This window comes from Haliaeetus leucocephalus, unplaced genomic scaffold, assembly GCF_000737465.1.
Source record: "Haliaeetus leucocephalus isolate CR32 unplaced genomic scaffold, Haliaeetus_leucocephalus-4.0 Scaffold808, whole genome shotgun sequence".
NCBI lineage: Eukaryota > Metazoa > Chordata > Aves > Accipitriformes > Accipitridae > Haliaeetus > Haliaeetus leucocephalus.
Window position 1 is genome coordinate 1,275,697 of NW_010973244.1, and position 26,930 is coordinate 1,302,626.

General features: G+C 37.1%; 1 protein-coding gene across 1 annotated transcript in view; it reads left to right on the forward strand.

Annotated features, from left to right (window-relative positions):
• The window catches only part of SUGCT (succinyl-CoA:glutarate-CoA transferase), a 333,906-nt gene that overhangs the window by 27,970 nt on the left and 279,006 nt on the right, over positions 1-26,930 (forward strand). Inside the window, exons 6-7 of the mRNA XM_010581786.1 lie at positions 10,703-10,794; positions 18,093-18,236. Of these exons, the coding sequence (XP_010580088.1) occupies positions 10,703-10,794; positions 18,093-18,236 (236 nt within the window). The remainder of the gene's footprint in view (positions 1-10,702; positions 10,795-18,092; positions 18,237-26,930) is intronic.

Genomic DNA, 26,930 nt, shown 5'->3' on the forward strand with positions numbered 1-26,930 from the left:
AAACCTAAATATAGTAAAATACATGGTCTGGAAGTAATGATACCATCACTGCTATAAATTGCTCTGATTCTCTTAACTTTATTGTAGTTCTGAAAGCCTTCACAAAGTGATGTTCCGAGATGTTTGAGTACTCTGTCCAATCAAAAGTTTGTTCAGTTGCTTGGACTGAACAACTGGTATCTTGTTATATTTCGTACTGTATTTATCTATTTAGAAGGTGTTTCTCATCAATGAGATGTGAATCAGAGCATTTGATTAGAGGTAATTGTGTTAGGAAAATCTTTACAGAGAGGAAAAACCCATGTATGTGAAATCAGTTGTGTCCACTACAGATTTTATTTGTGAAGGCAAAGTTTCTTTTTATGTATGACCCTTCCTAAGGAGCCAATTGGCAAAATCTGTTAGTAGAAAAATATTCAAGTTAGGCAATACATTGAATTAATCGGTTATTAGATTCAGCTGTTTCAAGTAACCAGATGCATTTACTTTTTACCACTCCACATATTAAATTCCTGTAAATGATCAACAACTATTATATTTAACTATGCATTGTATAATCAGGGAATCTGTTAATGTTAAGAATATTCAAGATCACTTTCATATGTGTTTCCAAGAAAAGGCTCTTTCAACTTTTCTTTATGTTCACTTAGTCTAATGTACTGGTAAGTCACTGCAACTTTCCGCTTCCATCTGGTCTGCAAGAACAGTTCATTTATACTTCAAGCTGGGATTTACACCTTCATTAGGTTGCATAGAAAATTAATGTTGTATCAGGACTTCAAATGAAATTCGTGTTACAGTTTATGATTTCAGAAACAGGAGGTAGGTGCATGCTCATTCTTTGAGCTGAGTAGAGATTTTGCTGTTTATATATTTTGTGTGCATAAACCAAAGAGACCTGTAATCAGGCTCAGAATATGTCAGTAAAGTTATTGGGTTGAAAGGACAGCCTGGAATTTTAAGAATGTGTCATATTCCATATAACTAACTTAATCCTCTTTGGGAATTAAACATTACAGATTTGTTTTGGAAATTTTTGAGGAAATGTTTGGAGAGTTTAGAAAAATTTCCATACTGATTTTGAGTGTGACACTCTCTTCCAGCTTCAGCCCCTTGAGGGACCATGTATTTGACCTTAGAGGGAGAATTCAGGGTCATAGTACACATGCTCCTGCATGCACACACATGTGGACTTGCAACCCCCGAGTGTAGTGGAGTGCTTAGTCAAGGTCAGCTTCTTCACTGGACATTGCTGCACAGACTTGTCTGTCAACATAACTATGTACAATCACAGCAAATGAAGGTCTGTTCAGGTAATACAACTTTAGAGTGAATGTTGTCTGATTCAGATGAGAATTAATTATGTAATTAAGTAGTTACTTTAAATTTTTGTTGTAGGGTCATAGGATAATCATGTCCTTATCAGAGCCTACTGTGTATCTGTGGCCTCCGAGTTGAGACTTCTCTGAGGCTATCCTGACACTGTACTGCTTGGCCATAGCATTATAAATATTCATGGAAGATACACCTTGCAGGTACTCAGTCTTACACATTTTTCACTACAGAAATAGCATGATTGTTAGTATCTGTTGAGCTGAAGTCAGGTATCTTCCTGGTGACTCCTGGCTGATTCCCAGCATTAGCCGGCTGTTTCTCATGAGCATTTGCTCCCTTACCTTAGTAGTAATAGCATGGCAGAGGTACATGAGTGGAGGAGTTCTAGCAAAGTAGGTGAGGACACACAGAGGTTAGTACAGACAGTTCACCCCAGTATTTAGCTAGTTTTTGTGCAAGTTTTGCAACCTGGATGGATTCTGGGGGAATGTCACTGCTACACTGCTAGGAGTAATTGACTTTATTATTTTAAAATTAGCTTTTACAGTGGAAGTATCTGGAGTCATAAGATCAGCTGAATCTCTACCAAACAGGGCACAAGGAGTGAGTTGTTACCTTTAAGAGTGTGTAGCTAGGAATACTGGAATAAATCCAAAACAGTGGTGGGGAATTAGGGTGTCTCTCAGCCTCCTTACAAGGTGTAGAGAAAAGTTTGAGTACTTAATCTGAGTGCCATCTAAAAGCTTAAGCTTTTAATTGAAATTTTGTTTTCAGAAAATGGTCACCATGTGGCATTTAATTTCTGAGATCATGTAGCACAGTGCCTCCACTTAGATTGGGGAGCTGCTTCTGCCTTGAAATTCAGAGAGTGACAAGTTAAACTTTAGCTGACTTAGCAAAAGAGAGTGATAGTAGCATCTCTTAGGTAATTGCAGTTTAGGTTATGGAGGCAAGAACTACTTTCTTGTAACTTGTATTTGGCATGTTGAAAAGCTAGAAAATATGGCCCAGAAGTTTGCAGGCCTGATTAAAAGCCTGTTGAAAACCAGACTTGCGTTGTTTGAAATGGTCTGTGGCTGTGTCCCAGAAGTGTGGTTGGTGTTTTCAGAGGAGTTGTGTGAGGCTGGGTACCCAGATCACATGAAAATTGAATGGAATTGGATAACTGGCAGAGTCTGTTGTTCGTCCCCTTCTAGTCTTTCAGTAGCTAAATCCTAGCAGAAAGTTTTGCGTTTGATTTAGTAATTTTATCTTTGCCTTCCAATTTATAACACCTGATTTTGTTTAAAATACAGGGTTAGAATGTCTAAATCAGCATGTGTAGAAGCAATAAAGTAATTGATATATTGTACGCATTCACAATCATCAATTGGGAAATGAAATGTATTTATCAGATTGTTGGTCAGATTTTATGCCTGCTGACTTAAGGTGGCTGGTTTTTTAAATACTTTCATCTCTCTTGACAGTTTGCTCTGACTTCACCTTTTTCATATCGGTTCTGATCTGTAAGCTTGCCTAACCAGGAAGCTGTACTTCCTTTCCTTCTGACCAACACATGGCAAGCATTTTCCAAAAGTCGTTACTCATTTTGCTAACGTATTTGGCAGCTCTGACATTGCAAAGTTTCATATAATGCGTCTGTTAGATTTTGGCTTTTCTCATCAGAGAGAGTTGCTTGTGTTCTTCTGCTTGTTTCATTAATCTTTATTAAGTAAAGATGTAAGCTGTCTTTAATTGAATGTTTTCTTTTGGCAGTAGAACAAGTCAAAAGGTGTTTCTCATTAATTTGTTATTCAGTAGGGATAGCCATCTATCTGGATTGAATTTGTGACAATGTTTAGTCCCTATTTGTAGAAATGCCTATGTCGAACATATTTTTCTGTGTTTTGCCCAGAATATCATATACAGGCTGACTTTATAATGTCATTTGTCATGTGGGAATTGAGCTACAGGGAATTGGTCTGTGTTGACAGCATGTCTCCATGTTGGTTTTTCCTCTCCTTTTAGTACAATGTGTTTTATATTTGGTCTTATAAAGTTTTATCATGGTATCAAATCATGAAGAAGTGCAGAAATGATGGCTTTTGGTTTTCTCTAGCATGTGATACAAATATTTTGGGCAAAGGTCATAATGAGAAATGCTGACCTTTGTTTTTTATGACACAGAAAATCACATTCAGACTTTCTTGTAGGAGTTAATTACAGGGCCATCATTAGCTTGAAAGCAAATTATATTGACGAAATGAGACTAGCAATTTCAGGTGTTGCACGAGTTCTTTTGTCTCCCTTCCAGTTCCTGTGCTTTTAGTAATTTTTTTAAGATTTACTTCTTTCTCTGTTGTTTTGTGGAAGGTGCAAACTGTGTTTGTGACCCACTATCCTGGGGAAAGTGTTAAATTTCATCAAATACAAATCAAATGCACAAAAACCTTAGAAATGAAGAAGCATTTTTGTTAACCTTTGTAAAAATCCCAAATGAATCTAAGATAACTTACGTAAACGTATTGGGTTTAGGGTGATTGTCCTTTAAGTGATGATACTGCAACACATTAGTGTCTCTTTATCCCAGATGCTTTCAGGCAGCTCCTAGCTGAAATGAATTGTTTTTATACATGTTAGGAATCCTGTCATCATATTGTCAGTAACTCCTAAGCAAGGAAACGGGGTGTCCAAATGTGTGTTCAGTACACGTCTTGGAATAGCATAGGATCTACGGACACATGGAACTTTGTCTGGGACAAAGTTGTTTATTTGGTTTGCCTGCTTTCTTAAAATTTATGAAGAATGTCTGCCATAGATGTAGCTGAAAATCCCACTGTCATCTGGCAAAAATGAAATAAAGCTATGTTGTAGCTGACATGGTATTGTAAAGCTAAACCTGGAAAGACGCATTAGTTTTTCTAACAGAGTTCTCTTTGGAAACAGTTTTTGCTAGCATTTTTAAATTTAGTGTGGCATTTTTGAGCATCTGGCATTTGGCAGCTTCACTAATAACACTTTTGTGCAGTCTAACAGCTTTTACTGTTATTACATTTTTCCTAATCTTCAGCCTGACCTTTCTCACTTCATAATATTTATTTCTGTATCTCAGAACAGAATCATTTAGGGTGGATTCCAAAGCAAAGTATGTCTCTCATGATAAATATATTGACCAATTTAAAGTCGATAAACTAGCAGTAGTTTGTTATGACATATTATTTTTTCTCAAACTTTTTTCCAATATGATGCCTGCAACTACTATCATTTTTCCTGTGGTATGTTCCAAAGCTTGAGTGCTGTCACATGGCACTGTACAGTAAGCACAGAAATGATTAGCTTCATTGTGTCAGAGGTGACTTCTGCGTTTCGGACTAATTGGCCCCCTTTCATCAGAGCAGGTATGTCACACCAACCCTAGAGAAGTAGCTAAGATTTATTTCCCATCGCGGAGTGTCTTTATTTTACTAGGTCTCTCTGATCCAACTCGAAAAATCTGGGGGAAAGAAATACTTTCAGGCCTTCCCTTTGTCAGGAATTGTGATGTATTAATAACAATGTAATTTAATCAGATAATAGCAGTAGTCTCGCTCTTAGTTTTAATTGGAATGGGTATATATTGCCAATATTTACGGGAATTTTATTTGTTTTGATTCTTTTTACCACATTAATCTTCAATCATTAGCAGTTAGTGTCTTGCATAAAGTTACTTCTGTAAAGCCCCCAGCTAGTGATGAGGACCTTAGAGCTATTATAATTTACTGTTTATATTGACATGATTATCTTTCCGTTTTGCTAGATAAATATTTTTTAGTCATCTTGAGTCTTGTTGCTCTGTGTGAAACATTTGGCCATCAGACAACCTTTTTTAGAGGCTTTTTTAGAACAGCTGTGAGCTGCATTATTCTGTATTAGCTGCCTTATTTTCTGAAACTTTAATTGTCATATTCCCCCAAATATGAACAAAACAGATACCAGAACAGAGATATATCCTTTTTTAATGTCACATTAAGCATGTTTCATTTTGAATATTCATACACTGTATGCTATGCTGCAGACTAACAGAGATGGTAGAGATCTTAGTCGATATTCTTTCAAAATTTTCAGCTGCAAGTTTATCTTTAACCAGTTGGAAAGTTCTGAAAATGGTATGCTAAATATAGCTAGTAAGGTAATTTTCTCCATTCTTGTCTCAGATAAGGGTACCGGATTGCTGGCAGAAACTGTCAGGGATACAGGATTGCTGGTGGAAAGCTGTGGCATTCACTTTGTAAATGCCTACCATAGAGGCCCCTGTTTCCCTTATACAAAGTAGCCAGTGCAACTTGTTCTTTCATACTTGTCTCATACCCAGTTCATTTTTCTTGCTCACAAAAAGGTAAAGACAATAAAGGTACACTTCCTTATGTAGAAGATAGACTTGGCTGCAGGGTTGGGACAGGAACAGGAAGATTAGGTGTGACTATGCTGAATAAGCAAATAGTCCTTTAGTGGACAGGTGGAGTTTGTGTTTCTGGTGGTTTCAAATGCTTGCTATGCAGACTAAATGATGCTTTGACAATGACAATTTTTAGGAGGCACCTGGAGATCTGACTGGGGGTTATTGTGTCTTGTAACCAGTTTGACTGTGAAACTGACGTACGTTTCGCAGTAAAGCAAAACAGCTCATACTGCAACAATTTTGAGATCTAGGTACTTGAGGATGTGGCAGGTATCAGAATAAACTGTGCCTTCCTAGTGCAAGTGTAGAATAGGGATTTTGGGAGTCGAATAAGGGTTTGGGGACTGCAACTTTCTTTTATTCTTTCCAGATTCCATTTTACACAAATCTAAAGCTTTACATGAAATTAGGCATCAGGCAGTTCCCTCTCCAGCTGTAATGAATTAGAAAACTCTGATTAATTAAGTTTTTAAAATCCTTTTGTCTCTCCCCTGAAATAAATTCTCCCCCCCGAAAAAAAAATTCTCTGGACTTAAGGGACTGAAATAAATTCTCTACTGGTAGAAAGAGACTTTAAATATTGACTGTAGCCTAAGGAGGCAAACTCCACTAGAGGGCAGTTCAGAGCAAGAGTGTAATCAGTTGCCTCGTTTCCTCTTCAGAGACCATCTCTGTAAAGTCTATTCTTTCTGTGTTCAACAGGGATTATCTTTTTAGCCTAAAGTATTTTCCACTATATCTAAACTTGATAAGCCACTAACTACATTATACTAAACAGGAACCTATATTTAGGGTTAAGCGCATGTAATTGCAAATCTACGCTTCTGCATGCTGAATTCAAGTGTGAGAGAATGCAGGGTATTTGGACAAACATAAACTTTGGGTGGCATTTTTGTATCTTTAAGATGTTGTTTTATATATTTTTTTATATATATATATACACACACACATATATGCACATATATATGTGTATATATAGGTATGTCTATATAGTACAGTTATGGTGAGATTTGTGCCCCAGGCTGCAAATTTTCTGAATGTAATTTTGTGCTCACCTTCAGACTTTTTGTGCTTGTGTACATAGTTATTTCTAAAACATCTGCACTGGGTTGCTTCATTGACCTGTGTAGTTTGCTACAATAATAATGTTCAGCCTTTGATTTTTATCTGGATAATGAGATCTTTCATTTTAGAAATAGCTATTAATCACTTAACTCTTACAGTTAAATGGCTACCTCGTCTTCCAGGCATTTTATATGTCCATAGTTCCTGGGGCAAACCATTTCCAGTGGCAACAGATTTTGTCCTCACACTAGCTTTGTCAATTGAGAATTCTAATCAAAAGCAGAATTATGTATTTTTTCATTTTAATCTATTGTGACTTGTGAAAACTAATTAAACATTCCTTAGAACCTCTAATTTTAACCAGAAAGCCATTAAATAATAACTTTTATTTTGAAACCAGGCTGTTATAATGTGTGAATAGGACTTAAAATTGTATTTCTAAAATACCACTTGAAAAATGCATGACTTGTTGCCTGCCACCTTTCCTGAATATAGTGTTTGAGGGATGGGTGTTTGTCCTTGCCAGAAGAGCATTGCAAAGCAGTTTATAGTTGTTCTGTCTACATACCAAATGCTTAATTTTCAGATGTTTTCTGTTTATGAAAACATTTGTGTGAGCAGACGTGTTGAGATGTCTTTTCTTTGTTAATAATCGAGGCCAGTACATAATTTCTCACTTACTTCAATATGCTTTTCACTATTCAATTAAAGTTGTTTTGAGTATATTTTTTTTATTGAGCAAGATTTTGTTTTTGAAGTGGCCCCGCACATTTAAGTGGTTTTAATGCTACAGTTCATTCCAATGAGATAATGGTATATGCCTAGTTGGAGCCCTTCAGAGCATTTTTGGGTGGATCCACCGTATTTTATTTGCTAATCCTGTTGTGTTTGAATATGAAAACTTTGTTATTTTCTGTAAACTTAAGTGTGTAAATATGAAAGGAAATGTTACCAGTTGCTATTTAGGGTCTCAGTCAGCTGTTGTCAGAGACATGATTTCAAATAAAACTGAGTAAACTGGTAGGTTTTTTTTCTTCTGTCTTGTGAGTAGTGAAGTCAATAAGATACAGATTTGAACATAAGAAAAGTGTTGAATCCTTTCTTCCAATATGTTTGTTTTGAGGCTATGTTGACAAAGTCAATGTGCTGGCTGTAGTATTCTGATACTCCCTGTGATACTGAGTGTGGAAGTTGAGTTCCTCCTCAGCTTTGCACAATGCGGATCTGGTGTCTCCAGAAAAATATCAGGTAATTAAGATAGTTTGTGGTATAATGGGGAAATTAGTATGGCTAGTAGATTTTGTTTTGCATGGCTAGAGGGTATTGTTTTGCTTGGTTGATTTACTAAATATTAATTGGAGTAACAAAGTGACTTGACTCCAGTTTGAAGTGATCATTATTCTCTTGCACTGTATTTTAGAAGTAATTTATGAATTTTGTACATAACAACATTGGTCCAAATGGAGGAACTGAGGAAGATTACCCCAATGAGTAATAATTTTTAATTGTGTGCTGTAATCAACAAAGCCAATGTTTAGGCTGTCACGTCTATCAAATAGACCATATGTATATAGAGAAGATTATTCTGGGAGAATAATTAAAAAGAATTTAGGAGATTCAGGGAGTTTTATCTTGCAGTTTGTGTTGATCTATTTTTATTTTAATACTGTTCTCACAGCCTAGAGTAATACAGAAACGTTGCCTTAAAAGTGCCAGCCAAACTAGGAATCCTGTCTGTGACATATCTCCTAATTGTTTGCTCCTGTAATTATGGAATTTCTCCTAGAGATACCTAAAAAGGGAAAAGAAAGCATGAGGATAGCTTTTGAATTTGCTACCTCGGAGGAGGAGAGACTTAAATGATTTGTAAGGGCTCTGGTGGTTTCTATTAGTTCTAATAATAACAATCAAACATGTTGCTCCTTCCCTGTTGGCTTCTCACCTCTGTGCTGGTGGTCACTGGTTCCATAAGAGAAAACCAGACTTGGCTTTTTAACCACTTATGGTCATTACATTGTACAGGCCTAGTACATTAACTACCTCCAACTTCAGCCCTAAATTATTAGGTTATACTGTGATTGACAGGCAGTAATCCCTTGTAGGGGAATCGGATTGATATCTGGATTTGTGACTTCTTCAGTTGATCCTGCAAGACCTCCTCAACTGGAAGATTCTGTGGTTTTTTTGGAAGAACATGATGAGTTAAAGCAGAGGAAAGCAAGAGGGCATCCTTCTGGCTACAGCTGTGTTTTGGGTTTGTGTGATGGGGTTTTGGTAGTGGGGGAGGGCTGCAGGGGTGGCTCCTGTGAGAAGCTGCTGGAAGCTTCCCTGGCTCCAAGTTGGACCCACCTCTGGCCAAGGCTGAGCCCATTGGTGATGGTGGTAGTGCTTCTGGGAGAGTAGATTTAAGAAGGGGAACCTGCAGTGAGTGAGGGGAGTGGGATGCAAGAGAAGCCCCTGTGCAGACAGCAAGGTCAGTGAAGAAGGAGGGGGAGGAGGGGATGCCCCTGCAGCCCATGGAGGTGAGCGGGGGAGCAGATGCCCACCTGCAGCCCGGGGAGGACCCCACGCCGGAGCAGGTGGGTGCCTCTGAAGATGGCCATGACTCCATGGGAAACCCATGCTGGAGCAGTCCATGACTGAAGATCGGCCTGCGAAAAGGACCCATGTCAGGGAAGTTTGTGAGGAACTTCAGCCTGTGGAAAGGACTCATGTTGGAGAAGATTGTGAAGGACTGTCTCCCATGGGAGGGACCCCACGCTGGAGCAGGGGAAGAGTGAGGAGTCCTCCCCCTGAGGAGAAAGGAGCAGCAGAGACAAGGTGTGATGGACTGACCCCAACCCCCATCCCCTGTTCCCCTGCGCTGCTGGGGGGGAGGAGGTAGAGAAAATCAGGAGTGGAGTTGAGCCGGGAAAAGGAGGGAGAGGTGGGGGGGAAGGTGTTTTAAGATTTGGTTTTACTTTGCATTATCCTGTTTTGTTTTGATTTGATTTGTAGTAGATTAAATTGATTTTGTTTTTTCCCCAAACTGAGTCTGTCTTTTGCCCATGACCGTAAGTGGTGAGTGATCCTTCCCAGTCCTTGTCTCAACCCATGAATGAGTGAGCGAGCAGCTTCATGGTGCTTTGTTGCTGGCTGGGCTTAAACCATAACAAGCTGTTAATTCTAAGCTAATTCTGTAGCTGAACAAAACTGTATTTATGTAGTCTAAAAGTCTTAAAAAATTTTAAGACTGTAGTCTTAAAGTACAAGTCTTTTGTATTTTTGCATCTCGTTGCTAACTCTTGGCAAAGAGATTGTGTGTACTTGTTAGAGGGCCAGCCTTGCCCTCTGTTGTAAACAATGTTTTATTTTGAAGGTAGCTCTGTATAGATGTGGAATAAAGTAAGAGAAGTAAGGCGGGAACACTTCATGTGTCTAAACCATAGTGTCATGTTTTTAGTATGGTTTGTGGTATTCAAGATATCTTTATGGCAGAGTGGAGATACAACACAGGCAACTTGGGGCCTGTTGGACAACAGTTGGAGGCCTGTAGAGATACTGTAGAGCCTCTGAAGTGACATCTGAATCCCACTTCAGCTGACCCAGCAAATTAAAAGAAGGAATTCTATCCAAAGTGAATGAAACCTAGCAGGGCCAGGAATCTGTCTAGAATTAAGATCAAACACATCATCAACCCACACAGAATAAATCCAACTTTTACTCTTAAAAATGTGCAGGAATAAATAGAATACAATAGCATTCATTGGTTGTACAGTCTGGACAACTTGTGAACAAAAGCTAATGAGAAATACTAGTTGGTTCCTTTTTGTACTAAAATAGTAATATGTGTTTATGTTGTACTTGTCCTTGATTAAATTACTAGTTGTTCTCTTTCTGTTTTAGGTTATGGTCAGACTGGTCCAATGGTTCAGAGAGGTGGATATGACTCCATTGCAGCTGCTGTTTCTGGTCTCATGCATATCACAGGGCATGAGGTATGGTGCTCAACTTATAAATTTAACAGAATCTTTGTGCCATATACTAAAATTTGATGCTGCATGGAGCAAGTTAGCCTATGCTAACACATCTGTTATGCATGCCTTCCTGAGTCCAACAAGTCTTATCTCTAAGAAAATGATAGTGCTTATGTCCTTCAGGTATCTCACTCCAGGCTCCAGGCAAAGCCAATGCCTGAGAAACAGAAAATGGAAGAAAAATGGTATTATAAATCTCAAGTGAATAAATTGACAATTTATGCTAACCTGTTAATGGCCATTTGTAGTCACTTCAAGAGCTGTAATAGACACATTATTGACAGCTGTATGATGGAACCATACATACGTGTGGGAAGTCTCACCTGTGCTTTGATTTTGATATTCCCTCTTTAAAAGAGGGAATTGTGAAGCCATCCAGATAACTCTGACAAACTGTCTTTTCAGTCATCCTGCCTGAAAATAAGCAGAGAGATTCCATTAGTGGTTCTGGAAAAGCTTTATGTGCTGCTATTCCCAGTGATATCCAAGATCTTTGGTAGTTGCAGTAGTGCAGGAAGCATTACAGAGGTAGTTTAGTATCTGGAGTTCAGGCATACATAGAATGTGTGTCTTCACTTCAGAAAAATGCTGGTCAAATAGGCATTTACTTAGGCTGTATTGAATCACCGACAGGTGCAGGGAATGTGGTCTCCAAATGTCACTTATCAAATCAGATAGTGTTAGAAGTCTATTCTCTGCATCATAAACACTAGATAGTCTTCTGTGGTGGTGCTTCTGATACTCTGGAAGCAATAGTGCAGATCTTTAGAGTATGACACTTGCATGCCCTAGATAAACAAGGAGTTATCAAGTTTCTGTACTTGGTGTCAGATACTGATGTTTGAGTCGGTTGTTGAAAGCTAACCGTGCATGATCTGAACATAACTCTACTGCAGGATTGATAGTCTGCCAATTGACTTGTTTTCTGCCAAGAACAATGGCAAACATCAGAACTCTGTGTGTGTGGCAATTATTGTTACCAGAGTCCTCCTTTCTATTAAAAAAAAAAATAAAAAATCAAGCATCATTTGACTGAGGAAAGTGAAACATTTTGTGTCTTTCGACTGTCTGTCCATTGCTGCCATGTTAATGACACATAGTCACAGGATATCCCATCTCACAACATAAGACATGAAGTTGAGTGCAGTCCTTACAGGTACTTCTCTTCAAATGTATAATGCACGTACACACTAAGCACTGACTGATCACAGTAACTGTAGTGTAAGTAATTTTTACATTCTGACCCTGGTAGAGTGAAGGTTAGTACTTCCAATTCAATGCCAGAAACTTCATGCATGCCTCGAAATATACCAAACAAAATTAAATAGGAGTATAAACTGTTAGAAAGGGGCAAATGTTGTTAGTACAACATGAATAAATTATGTTGAAAAATTGAAAAAACCTAGGAGTCTCGTAAAGCTTTTCAATGATATGTGAATGACAGAAAATACAAGTTATTCAGTTATACTGAATAATTGTATGTAAGTTATATTATGAGAGTAATAGTCCTCAGTGGCCATTATGAAGATGGATTTTATTAAAAGATTGTGTTAAGATCTACACTGGAAATCCAGATGTTTGCATCACCTCACCAGGACTCGAGGCAATGTAATCATAGGAATCATTTAATCACCGTTAGTAACAGTTCCATCTATTCACTGGGGGCTTTCAACAATCGTTCAAACTTAGTCATTCTCTTGCGTGATTAAAATAAATGTGCTAAAACTTGCTTCTTATTTTTCTTTATTTGAAGTTGGTCATATATTCATCAGTTTCTCAAAACCATTTTCTGATATATAGAGGGACAGTTTAGTTTCAAAGACTTAAGTGGTCTGTGACTCCAAAGAAGCAAATGTGTCTTTTGTTGTTGTAGTGAAAATTTCCTCAAGTGGCTTTAAAATCATATTGTATGCTTGTTTGAAAGTTACTTTAAAATAACAACGTATTATTAGTAGTAAAAACTTCCATGTTCTACATTTATGTTCATGTGACTAGGTTGTGTTTAAAATTCAACAAAACTAGGTCTGACAAAAGTAAAAACCTTGTTTCAGTCAGCATGTAGAGAAGTGGCCAAAGTAGAGAAGAAAAAAGAATCTTACTCACTTTTTCATGCTGTTTTTCTTTATTAAACCTTGAATCATTTGTTGACCAGATAACATGGAATTCATATACTAAAAATAACATCATTTGAAGCATACCCTAGTAAGCTAGATATGAATTTTTTTTTCTGAAATAAAATTACAAATGCCAGTCTTATGAACTGGGAAGAAAAAAAAAAAGAAAAGTTATAACAGATGATGTTGGTTTTGTATTGCATTGCGGTAGCTATAGATAATCGGCATAATAACATCAGTGTAGCAGTGCTCTGGGGAAACTTCCCTTCAGTAAACAAGCCATTGAATGTGCTTGCAGGATGGTCTTAGAGTTATCTGCTGATGCAGTAGACAAATTATAATGAATTTGAGCAGCAGCAACAAAACATTTACATATATCACTGAGGTGCTTAATTTTGAGTTATGTTAATACATATTTACAGCTCCTCACAAAGCCTTTTAATAATAGGATACTAAAATTATGTCCTGTATCTGACATTTTTAAATGGATAGAATAGCAACATATGTTCCATTTTAGCTTAGACAAATTTCATGTTGTGAACTTTAGTTTATTCCAACCCTCTAGCTACTGATTTGATGTCTCAAAAAGCAGTTTGTTGTTGCAGATCACATAACTTTATTGGGTATTGAGGCCATGCCTCTGGTCAGTAGTCTTAATAATAAGCCATGAAATCAATATATTACCAGCACCGGATTTTGAGCAAAACTTAAACCTTCATGAAGTCTGTCACATATGTAACATTCATTTTCTTCAATACTTTATATTTCATGTAACACTATAATTTTTGAAGCAGTAAAGAGATCACAGTGGAAGAGATGGAAGTTTCTGACTAAAATGTGTGTATTTTATCCAAGTTATCTTTTTGTTAAGGAGATAAAGTTATTGTAATACAAATATGGAATGCACCAAAGATACACAATAATACTACATTTGGCACACAGTATAAGCCTTTTGAAAGGGAGATGAATCATATGCTGTATCCATCTGATTTTTAAGATCTGAAAGAAGATTCCTGTATAAAGAAATTCTGAACGGCTTGCCTTTTTTGCTAGAAAATAGTTGTTACTGAAATGACTTAATGCTGATTATTTTGCAGTGCTTCTGAGGAAAGTTCTGAACCTTGAAATCAAGCTAATGCAATATTGCAAGGTTGCAGGCACAAACAACTGCATTTGTGCTAGTGTTGTTTTTGCTGATTGTGCAAAACCAAACACATTCAGTGTACAGTAGAATGCTATCTTTAAGCCATGTTTTCATGTGCAGAAACCTGCATGGAATTCAAGCTCTTACACATGTACTTGATTACTTCTGTATTAGAAATGTGTGACACCTGTGAAATTTGAAATTCTAGTGTGCTTATGAAAACTGACAAGCAATAGTGGGGAATCTCTTTTTTGTAAATCTGTACCACAGACCCATTTTGAATGAAAGTAGTTGCTTCAGGCCACATTCAGTTTTTCTTTACATAAATTAAAAGATATTAAAAGGACAAAGTTTACACTGATGACACTTTTATTGTCCTGGATGACATAATTTATAGATATTTTCTGGTTAAATACCACATTTAAGTTTCATATTTGATGAACAGAAAGCTTTTACTTAATATATTCAAATACATTAGTGCCAGATGAATATCCCTTTGAAAATTTCTATGACTCATTAAGGCAATAACTTGCAATTAATTAAATAAAACCCAGTTTGGATACAAATCCCCTTCTACCTCCAAGTGGATTATTACATGCAATTTTTGATATTCAGAGTATCTTTATGGTGTGTGTTCTTTCTTGCTGAAGAAACATTTTAGTTTTACTGAACACAAGACAGCAAGACATGATTGGGATCTACAATACCAGAGGGGCCATTCTTCAGCTTAAAACCAAACAAACTGCAACAAAAGAGTACACATGGTATATAGCTCAGAGCTGTTGAAAAATATAGCCATTGCTGGTTCATATTAGCTTCAGCAGCTATTTCCCATTTGTAAAGACTACTGGACTTAGAATATTTTTATTAAGCATGTCATTTCGGAACAATTTCCATTTTTACTGGATCATTTTTATGTTACTGATGTCAGTTTGGGAAGAGAAATTATGTCAAGGGAGGGGGGGGAAGGCTTGGGAAAAGAAGCTTCCAAAATGTGTTGTGGCTATCTCTGGGCCAGAATGTGTTGACAAATTGTAAGGAATTTAGCAAACAGCAAAAATTAGGAATAAAAGTGTAAACTGGTGGTAAGATTGAACAATAGCAAAGCACAGTGACAGAAGAAAGTCTGCTCTACTGGAGTGATTCTTCATCTTTTCAAATGAGTAAAGGGAGTGTCCTGGTACTGCCCCTAATTAAGGTTCAACCCAGCCCTTGAGCCTGGATGGCAGCTTTGTTTGCTTAAAGCACTTTCTATGTGATTAGGGCTACCTTTTATCCTTCTACCAGAACAGTAATATTGCTTTTGGCTGGCAGGGGTGGTGGTGGTGGTGTGTGTTACTTTTAAAATAATTTGCTTGAATAAATGCAACTGTATAGATCCTTACATTGCTCAGGGGACTAGTATAACGCTAGCTACACGAAAGTACTGCTGAGCTGTCAGAAATTCCATCTAAAGGAAGGTATTTGTGTGTGTAGCTTTGTCCTTCATATAAAGTAGCTTCACATTCCTTGTTCTGCAGGGTAGAGATGAAAACCTGAATGAACCCATTTCACAGTCCTTACAGCTGTGCATCCTGTCACAGAAAGGCTGGTTTATGGCACAGGTGGATATTAGAAGCTGATTAAAGGGTGAGAAATGGCAGCTACTCATGGAGCTTGGTAGAAAGACCAAGGAAGGCTAGAAATTGTGTCAGCTGCTGCAGAATTATAGGTTGTGGAGTGTTAGGATGAACTAAAGCCAATGTGTTAAAAATAATGTAGCAGTATAGTGCTAGTAGTTTGTAGGGCTGTTCTGTATGGGGAAATTGTGAAAGTATTTTTAGAAATAAAGGTGACCTTTTTACTGAGGCAAAGGAAGTGTTTGCTTTAAAATATTAGGTAGTTCAGTACTTGATGAGGAAAGTGCTGGAATCAAGGCTTGAGAAGACAAATTCATACCTAAAAATCTATTAAAAATTAAAATAGTCCTGATTTTTATATCTTCAAAGTGTAGTTTTCTCCATCAAGGGTTAAATTAATGACACTTTGAAAACAGTGGGAAGTGTTTTCAAACTAAGAATGTTGCTGCATATCTGTTTGCAAAAACTTAAGTCTTTTTTCATTTCTTGTCATCCCAGTGTCTTGGTTGTAATGTGGGGGAAATGTTTTGTTTTTTTTTTTTTTTAAATTTGTATTTCTCAGTGATAGCTCTGAGGAGCAAAAACCTTCTCATATGCTAATTAGTTTTCTCAGGAGGCCTATGTGTATAAAAATAAAAGAACTTCCTTTCCTGTTTTCCCTCAGAGTTGGGTACAAGGAGAGTGGTGAATGGATGGAACCTTTGAGTTGCCCTTTCTATTGGGAAGGTGAAGTAGCTTAGTGTAGAGTGTGGAGAAGAAAGAAAGAAGGGATTCTTCAAAAAAGTACTTCTTGAAGCAGTGTTCACCTTAAGGATGTGTAGTTTATACATCATCCTTAATGTCTAGGCTATAGATAGTCACAGACTAATCCTTACTGTGGTTTGAATGACAGGAACTGAGATGATTTTTTTTTTAAAATTTTGTCATATTTGGTAACAGATTTTATAATTTTGTTTAGTTACTTTTATGATATGAATAAAATAGAAGCCTTTTCCATCTTACATAGAAAATATTGTACTACACACTTTTATCCCAGAATTGACCTATTAATGCAATTGATAATGCAATATGATACTGTTTTTCTTAAAATAATTTTTAACATATATGATTTGATATCAATTATGTAAATTCTGGTGGAGCACAAAAGAAAAAAAACATGGTGAAGATAAGTTTTAAATTTTTTACGTGAAGCCAAGACACTTGTTTTATAATTATCAGTAAACTTCACTCGCTTGCAATCTTCAAGTATGATTACACTTAACAGTTTAGACATGACTAATTAAAATAATTCTGTAAATTCAATTTTATTGAATTTATGCTAGATTAGTTTGAAGGCACTTATGGGAACTTTGACAGACAGTTATTATTTATCAATTATACTGATTTTAAGTTGGCTTATGATAGGCTTACTTAGGTGCTTAAACTCTGAAACAATCCCATTAGCTTGGTGCTGCTGTTTGTGGAGTGTACTTCAGGGCATGCAATTGCTGTCAGAATCTGAGCATCCGACCTCAAATTTTTCAGAGTAGGAAATGGGAGAATGTCTCAGAAGAAGCACTTTTAAGTGTCTATGGTAAAAGCCTACTGTGACTGAAATTAGAAGTTCATTTTGCCATTGATTGCAGAGGGGCCATATTTCATGCCAGCGATTAGGAAAGTTCTGAAACACATGATGTAAAATGAAGATTCTTTCCTTTATGCCAGAAAAAGGGACGACATACTGAAAAAGGATATTTGAACGAGCAACTTTCCAGTGATTATTGGTCAGAACGTCAAAAATTTGCATGTATTTACATGTGTAAACAAAACAAAGTTGTTTTTGTTTTCTCACTAGGAGCCTGGAGTGTGTATACTGGAAAATACAAAACTGAGATTTGGCTGGGGGAGGGCCAGAAGAGGAGGGAGGAAAAGAGAGTGAGAAGAGCAAAGCAATATGGTTCTGCCTTTCAAACAGACTTGCACCTGGGTCAGCATACTGTGGAAGTCCTTTAGACCTTTGACTTCTAGGCATAATGGAATTCAGTGTTCACTGGATTGCCTTGTCTCTAACAGCATCTCTTTTCTTTTTGCATTGATGAGTTGAAGCATTATGTTATTAGGGCAAAAGTAGCATAACAAATCATTCACAGTTTGCAGTCTGCAGCATTGCGAAGCTACTGTATTGTGTAGATACTGCAAGAATATCTTGTGTTTCAGTGGTAGTTTTCGTACTTCAGTTCACTCAAAAATATTCAGTTTGCAATGCAGAAACATGTAAACACTTTTTCAGATGAGTCTTGTGTAGAATGTACTATAACAAAAAGTAATGTTTTGTTCTTGCTTGTTTTCTTCTTTTTTTGTTGTTGTTTGTTTTGTTTGGGGTGTTGTTGTCTTTTTCTTTAGGATGGTGAGCCAGTTAGACCAGGAGTAGCCATGACAGATCTTGCTACTGGGTTGTATACATACGGAGCAATTATGGCTGGTTTACTTCAGAGGCATAAAACGGGGAAAGGACTGCACATTGACTGCAATCTCTTGTCATCTCAGGTAGGACTTTTAAAAAAAATCGCTTTTAGTTGTGTAGATGTTTGAACCTAAGAATACCATTTTGACATAAATTAATGCAAATTAGTTAGTACAACTAAAGACAACAAAAATGACAATAATGGCATTAGTGACAGTTTTCTTATTCTGCCACACTGGTAGTGACCATTTTATATGACGTGGTTATAGTTACTACTGCATTACGTTTGGTTTTCACTTTTTACAAAGGACCTCCGTGTTCTCTGAAAGCATGGGTTAATCAAGGTTTATAGTATCCCTGAGATTGTAAGTAACAGTTGGAGTAGATAAATTGAGATAGACAAGCATAAATGGTGAAACCACTGTTGGAAGGGAGGTCTAAGGCACTGGGTAACATTGCTACCAGAGTCACTGAATGATTTGTGCAAAATCACCCACAGTAATCAAGTATCACCCAAGTGTCAAAGTAATGTAATCCATGAGGTCTGCCTTTTGGCTCTGGGAATTAAAGAATAAAGTAAGCTTGCAGCATTTTCTAGGCACGTTAAAGAGAAATCTCATCAAAATTGTAAAGACAAAGATATTTTGATCATGAAAGGTATACCGTATACCATGAATAATGAGAAATTTAAATTGTCTTTGAACATATAAGCACCATTGGTGCAATGATTTATAATTCACAAAAAGAAAGTGATGTTGGTATGAACTGCATATGATCAGATGATACAATGTCTTGATGGTGTAGATCCCTGCTGGTAGCAAGTGGATATATAGTGCATAGGGATTTTTGTGTATGTTTTAAAATGTACATCAAAACTGTATACGGTGCTACTCAAAGCTACTGCAGTGCTCTATAATTTTCATCTTTATTCAGTTGTGTTTTTCCTCACATTATACTTGTCAGTACATTTGAGAGGTGATAGAGTGCCCATTGTACAAATAGTTGGCCCTGGTGTGAGCAAGAGGTTGGACAAGATGACCTCTAAAGGTTCCCTCCCACCTGTATCACTGTATGATAATAATGATTGAGACTAATGGTTGAGGTTGCTCTTGTTTTAATACCTACTTCTCTGCATTAAATGCCTACTGAAATCAGATTTGGAAAGGAGGGTAAGCCCTTGCTTAAATCAACAAAGAATTTCTCATTTGTTTCAGAAATGTTTGGAAGGACCGAACTCTTCATCATACTTATGTATACTTGTAAATGTTGTGTCTGTATTTGAAAAAAATAGTAAGCAGTTTAGAAAAATATTTTAAATATATGCTAAACTCTTAATAAGTATTTTGTATATATATGGCAGGTTTTTTTGTTTAATGTATCGTAGTGTTTTATATTATGGCAGCTTCTCCAGTATCTTTTTAATTACTAATTTTATTGGGAGGACTTCCATTAATTTCTGTTAATTTCCAGAATAATTCTGTTATTTTTTGATTCCTTGTTCCACTGTTTTTTGGCTTTTTTTTTTTTAATGGAGCCTTCTTGATTATTATTTGGTATTTTATCAAATGCTGAAAGTAAGAAGAGTTGAAGTTAGGTGTTGCTGTAACTCTCGTTTCACCTTACTTTGTCACCTCATTTGTCTTTAGAATCTTTTTCCTTGGTTAGGATAGATTTGGCTATGCACAAGTGTTCTCATATTGCAAAATTTCTATCTGAAGTTCCATATCATCATCCTTTAGGCCACTCACTGGCATACACAAAGGGAAGGAGGACTGGACACATGTTAGTGAACAAAGCATGATATATGTTTGACTTCTATGTGCTTAGCTGAAGAAGTATTAAATGGTGAAGGAACAGTTTAGTGATTTCTTTTTTTTTTTTTTAAACATTAACTCATTCCATGCTTGTTATCAAATTATAGTTATCTAAAAGTCATTAAGAAGTAATTCCATACATGCAAACTATTATTGTAAAATAGGTGTTTTTATTTACTTCAGTGTTGGATAAATTAAACTGAAATAAGTTGGTATTTTGGAATAAAGTATGGGTATAAACTGTTAATCAGAAAACAGCTATTTTGTTTTAGATAATCCTATTACTTCAGTCCAAATTAACTTTCGGATGTTGGCCCAAGACTGTAATGAAGACATCTATTAAATTGGAAAAAATATTTATGGATGAGGTGCTGGGGTACCAAAAATAAATCCATGTGATCAATCCCATTAAAAAAAAAGGGTTAAAATGAATGGAGGAAAACATAACTGACAGCTGAGTCCCTCTGAGAACCTAGTTTTCCTGGTTAATTTTCTTTCTTTTTGCAAAACTGGTGGTTACTTGTAAGTCTTTAAGGGTAAGTGTACTAAGAAAGAGTAGCACAAAAAAAAAGAAATTGTTCTTGTGGTACTTTGGGTGGTAATGCTTTTTTTTGAAGGAAAGTTAGGCAATTACTGTGATATGATCAGGTTCTTGAAATATCCATGCTTTCAAAGGGGTTATGGTTTTACATACCAAGCTGAGATATCTACAGCTAGCTCTTCCTCATGTGATGTATGTTTAAAAACAATGGCCTTTTGAAGTCTCTCATGGATGCTGCCAAAACAATAAGGAGCCAAAAGTTGTAGACTTTAAGTTTGTTAAGTTCTTGTTGCAATTGATTAATGGTGGGATCTAGAGGTCAAACAGATGAATCATGATAACTTTTCCTTCAGTGTGAGTTTCATAGGAGTGTAGTAATTTTTAATGAAAAAAAGGGATCTTTTTCTGTGTGTAAAACAAAAGCGCTACTGAACTGTACTGCTATTAGTAGTGTTATGACAGCAGGGTCCTTTGTGAAACTTTTGGCTTTTGTCAGTATTTCATGCACTGAGCTAATATAGCAGCATGCTTGCACCTTTTGTCCATCCTTCCTTCATGTGAACTGAGAATTGTGAAGCTAGCCTGTACATATGTCTTCCTTGGGCAGTGTTGATGACTTTGACTATGTCAGAAAGGAAAAATACCCCAAAACAACAGGGGTTAAACACTTAAATAATTAGAAATCCCTGAAACATGTCCATCTATGTCGGTGCTGTCCCTTTTCTGCATGCCTTATAGAAGTGCAACAGGATTTTTAACTTCTGGGTTTTTTTTGGGGGGGGGGAGGGAGAAGGCACCTGGAGGATGCTTTTGATATTAATTTCCTGCACAGATATGCTAATGACAAAGAGCATTGAACTGAATTCAACTGGGAATGAAAATGATCTGAAGCTTTTTAAAGAAATATCCCACTGACTGGCAAGTTTTAGTATTTAACTGGTCTGGGTAGAACCAAATGATAAATGAAATCCTGTTCTCTAAAGAAATGTTATTTTTAGAATATCTTAAAAAAGACATCTTTCTTTCAAATTCTGTATATCAAACACTTTTGCTCTATAGCTTTACAGCAGCTTATTACTACCTAAGAGGATTTCTTTCCCCACAACAAAATAGAATTCTAGGATTTTGTTGATGAGAGAGATACAGTGACCACTAGGATGTGGTTTTGCAGTGAGCACTAGCTTTCTGTATCTCTCATCTATAAACTTTTAACCCATGTCATACAATTCCTTTGAAATTTTTGACTTTTAGATGATTTACAGTTCTCAGCTCCAGACCTTTCAGCATCTAAACAGTGTCCTTTAGATGATGCTAGTAAATAAGAAGGAAGTGGGTTTTGGATTTGGTTCCAATTATGCAATTGTGCCTTTTCTTCTGTTGTGGCTTAAAAAAAAATCTCTTGGAAGTTTTAATATCCTTCCTGTATTTAATTACAACCAGGCTTCACAAATACTGTAATAAGTTGGTTTCTCTTGGATTGAAAAATCTGCAAGAAGTATTTTATATTTAACATTTCTGCAGTTTTGGAGTGTATTTTTTTCCCAGATTCCACAGACAGGATAATGTGGTTAATATTGTTTGTATTATATGATTATTCATCAGACACTTCTCTGCTTCTGATTACTATGTTTTAGTTTGTGTTTGCCAGAGCAAATTCTTAATCTTCTCAAAATTTTGAAGTGACCCTAGAAAAACCTAGCAAATTGGTAAAAATTATTTTCTGTATTCCATCTCTGTGCTTTAGTTTGACAGTTAGTATGGTGAGATAATGGTGAGGTTTAGAAACTACTAGTGGTTTTTTTCTGCATCACTTTTTCCCAAGATGATTGTGTTTAAGGCTTATCTATTTAAGGTGCTTTTAGTGCTCTCTACTCAGGGATTTCATGACATGTCTTTTACGAATTATTGAGTATAGGTGAAACTGGTAACAATTAGATACTGTCTGTAGGATATATATGGTATCACAGGATCCCTGAGCAGTAAGTTTTGTGAGAAATGCCAATCTTGGAACTCAGATACTGTTCAGGTATCTTGACTGTATCTTGTTGCTTCTCTGCTTGCTAACTGAGAGTTGCAAGTTGACTGAATATGGAAAGAAAATCTGCTTTTTTAGAGGTCATTGCTGCTGGTGATTTCAGAGGCCAGCTAGGAGGACTGTTACACAGTTGTCTTGTTTTGGGTATGGTTTGAATAAGCAGTTCTTTTTTACAAGCTTATAAAGCACCATCTTTGCAAAACATTGTATTCTTAATCTCTGTCATGATAAAAATTGTGTATGCACTGTATGGAGACGTCTCTTTCACTGCATAGCTCTGATATGGAAAGACAGTAAAATCTGAATTAATGTGAACATCTCCTTAAATATATACTGTGCATTAAACAGTTTTCTTGGCTACTATTCTTGATAATTTCCATTGAGGACATCAGTATAACTAAGACCAGAACTTATCCCTCGGGGTTTTAAGTAGCCAGAATTTTATTGAATAGACCAGAAGACCATACTAACATGACAGTTACTCAATTTAATATTGGCCTCTGTGGAATGCGTGTTGTGATTTCTAATGAATAGTTATGCAAAAAGTTGTTGGTAGATCATACTCCAACTGGATCTTGGATTTATTTAGTAGCTTTCTTTATTCTGTAAACAGAGTACATACCCAGATTGCAAGCAAATTTTTTCTTTAGCTGCTATCTAGACAGTAAATTTTGTGCCTTTTTGTCTTTGCTACTATTGTTCTTGTGTTCTGAATGTGTTGCAGCTTCATTTTTCTGTGTTGAGCTACCTCTGTCATCAATTAGAGAAAGACTAGGAAGGAGATAGAAAAAAATGCCCCTTTAATACACAGAAAAAATAAAATGGCTATCTGGAGTGGGTAGGGGAAAGAGTTTGAAGACGAAGGAAGACATTTCTTTTAATGTGTTTATTATTTAGATGACCTTTGAATAAGGGTGTAATTCTGGAAATGGAATCAAGATGTTTGTTGTAGTTTATTACCAGCAGATCGTATTTCGGGATCGTGCTAAGTATTAGGAGAAGAAGGATAACCTGGGTAGTTCAAAAGAAATTGGAATGATTTAAGCAACTAATAGCAGAATAAGCATTTTTAGTGCACCCCAAAAGCTCACCCCTCCCTCTGAACTCATGGATGCCTTCAGAAGTCAATCTGTAAATTGGCCAAATTTGGATAGGGTATTTCAACACCTTATGTGCTATTTATGTAAATAGCAAGGAAAAGGGCTGTGACTTGATGGAAGAGGTTTCAATTTTATGTCATGGAAAATCTTAAGTTAGCAAAACAACTGATTTCTGTGTGCTGTTGAACCTCTGGAAATCTAATAAACCTTAACAAGTATGTCATTTTGGGGTATGCTGATGGAATGCTAGCTAAGGTTTTAACACTGCGTGGTTTGATTGCCTCAGCTCTGACTGAAATTTCTCTGTAGATGAAAAAGGTGAAGGATGATGCTGAAACAAATTTGGACTAATGACTTCTTTTTGATCTGATGGAGTTCTGCTACCATGACTCTGTGTTTCTCCATATTTGTATTATTCAGCACTGTATTGTTTCTGGCTCATCAATTAAATTGCAAACTCTTTAGAGTAGTGACATGTGATTAGGCCAGAGGTCATAATTCATTAGTTATGTATTACATTATAGTGAAAGCTATAAAAAAAAGTGTTCAGACTCTGGTTTAGGACTTCAAAACCAGGTATCCATTAAACTCTTTTATAAAAGAGTTCAGTTATTTGTAAAAATGCTTTGCCTTCTTTGGGATGAATATTTGTAGTACTAGATTTCTGTGAAAAAATTATGTGAAGTTATTTTCATTCAAGCTTACTCTGTAATATAACATTTTGGTTTTTTGTGGTACTATTTAAATATTTTTGTAGATCAGTTAAGGAAAAACTTCATTCTTCAGAGAATCACTTACAAATTTGTTGTCATAGTTCAAAATGCATTATCAGGCAGAAGTGCCATATTGACTCCAGACTCATTTATTTCTCAAATCAAATAGAACTTTGGACCACGTTTCTCTGACTTGTATGCTGTTTAACAGCTCAGTAGTTGAACCACATCTGCATTGTGGACAGCATTATAATCCTCAAAGAAAGCGTTGTGGATGACTTGGATGGTGGGCGTTCATTAACACTGCAGAGGCACAGAAATACAATCTTGTGCATTGTAAAACATCCCATTTCAAACACTTCATTCAATTGCATGGGTTTATTTCTTGTGTCATCCCTGTAGTGCATTAGCACATAAGTACTTAGTAGGCAGTATCCAGAGATCTTTCAGTGTTACAACTAATGCCAGTGTTGTTCTGCTGAGATAATAGTGTTACAACCAGAGGAGATTTGGCTGTGATAGTAGGGGTGGAATATTTGCACATTTCTCACCCAAACAAATAGACATGGCTTGTTTCTGTACGTTCCTCCCTATGTATCAAATGAAAAATCTAAAAATCTGCTTGCACTGCTGCAGCACAAGCTTGTTGAAATTATTGTTATTTTTGTGGAGGGCCAATTCTCTACAGGTAAGTCGAAAATGACATTGTCAGGAGCAAACACACTTAATATTCTTTTTTCTGTGCAAGTATTAATGCTGATAAATGTGGAGACAAAAAGATGAGTGCTGTAAATGGTTAGGTGTATGCATATTTTAATTGTAAATGGCACTGCTTCTAATCATAAGAACAAAAGTGAAAAGTGCCTTAATACAGCTTCCTTTGGTTATTGGCAGCTTTCTATGGAAAAGCATCCTTATTACTGATTCAATAAAACAATAGAATCCTTCATGAAGTGTGTGTAGCATCCCAATTGGAGCCTCTGGATGCTACCCTATTACAAATAATAAGAAAAATTGCTATAGTTTTTCTGATGCCTGTCCTCACAGGTAATTAATTTTTATATGAGCAAAATCTGTTTGTCTGGATTTTATTTGTATGTTTTGCTCTTTTCATTCTCAGCTGTCAAATATAGCTACTGTTTTTAGAATAAATAGAATTGAATCGTTTAGGTTGGAAAAGACCTTTAAAGATCAAGTCCAACTGTTAACCTAGCACTGCCAAGTCCACCACTAAACCATGTTGCCAAGTCCCACATCTACATGTCTTTTAAATACCTCTGGGGCTGATGATTCAATCGCTTCTGTGGGCAGCCTTCCCCCAGCAGTGTTCCAATGCTTGACAACCCTTTTGGTGAAGAAATTTTTCCTAATAGCCAATCTAAACCTCCCCTGGCACAACTTGAGGCCATTTCCTCTTGTCCTATCCTTGTTACTTGGGAGAAGAGACTGACACCCACCTCACTACAACCTCCTTTCAGGCAGTTGTAGAGAGCGATAAGGTCTCCCCTCAGCCTCCTTTTCTCCAGGCTAAACAACCCCAGTTCCCTCAGCCGCTCCTCGTAACACTTGTTCTCTAGACCCTTCACCAGCTTGTTTGCCCTTCTTTGGACACGGTGCAACACCTCAATGTCTTTCTTGCAGCGAGGGGCCCAAAACTGAACACAGTATTCAAGGTGCAGCCTCACCAGTGCTGAGTTCAGGGGGACGATCACTTCCCTAGTCCTGCTGGCCATGCTATTTCTGATACAAGCCAGGATGCTGTTGGCCGCCTTGGCCAGCTGGGCACACTGCTGGCTCATATTCAGCTGGCTGTTGACCAACAGCCCCAGGTCCTTTTCTACCAGGCAGCTTTCCAGAGCCACTCTTCCCCAAGCCTGTAGTGTTGCATGGGGTTGTTGTGCCCCAAGTGCAGGACCCGGCACTTGGCCTTGTTGAACTTCACACAATTGGCCTCAGCCCATCGATCCAGCCTTTCTAGATCCCTCTGTAGAGCCTTCCTACCCTCAGGCAGATCAATCCTTCCTCCCAACTTGGTGTCATCTGCAAACTTACTGAGGGTGCACTCAATCTCCTCATCCAGATCACTGGTAAAGACATTAAAGAGAACTGGCTCCAATACTGAGCCCTGGGGAACACCACTTGTGACCGGCTGCCAACTGGATTTAACTCCATTCACCACAATTCTTTGGGCCCAGTCATGCAGCCAGTTTTTTACCCAATGAAGAGTATGCCCATCCAAGCCATGAGCAGCCATTTTCTCCAGGAGAATGCTGTGGGAAATGGTGTCAAAGGCTTTATTAAAGTCTAGGTAAACAACATCCATAGCCTTTCCCTCATCCGCTAAGTGGGTCACCTTGTTATAGGAGGAGATCAGATTAGTCTGGCAGGACCTGCCTTTCATAAAGCCATGCTGACCAGGCATGATCACCTGGTTGTCCTGTATGGCTGTGTGATGGCACTCAAGATGATCTGCTCCATAACCTACCCTGGCACTGAGGTCAGACTGACAGGCCTGTAGTTCTCTGGATCCTCCTTCTCACCCTTCTTGTAGATGGGTGTCACATTTGCTAACTT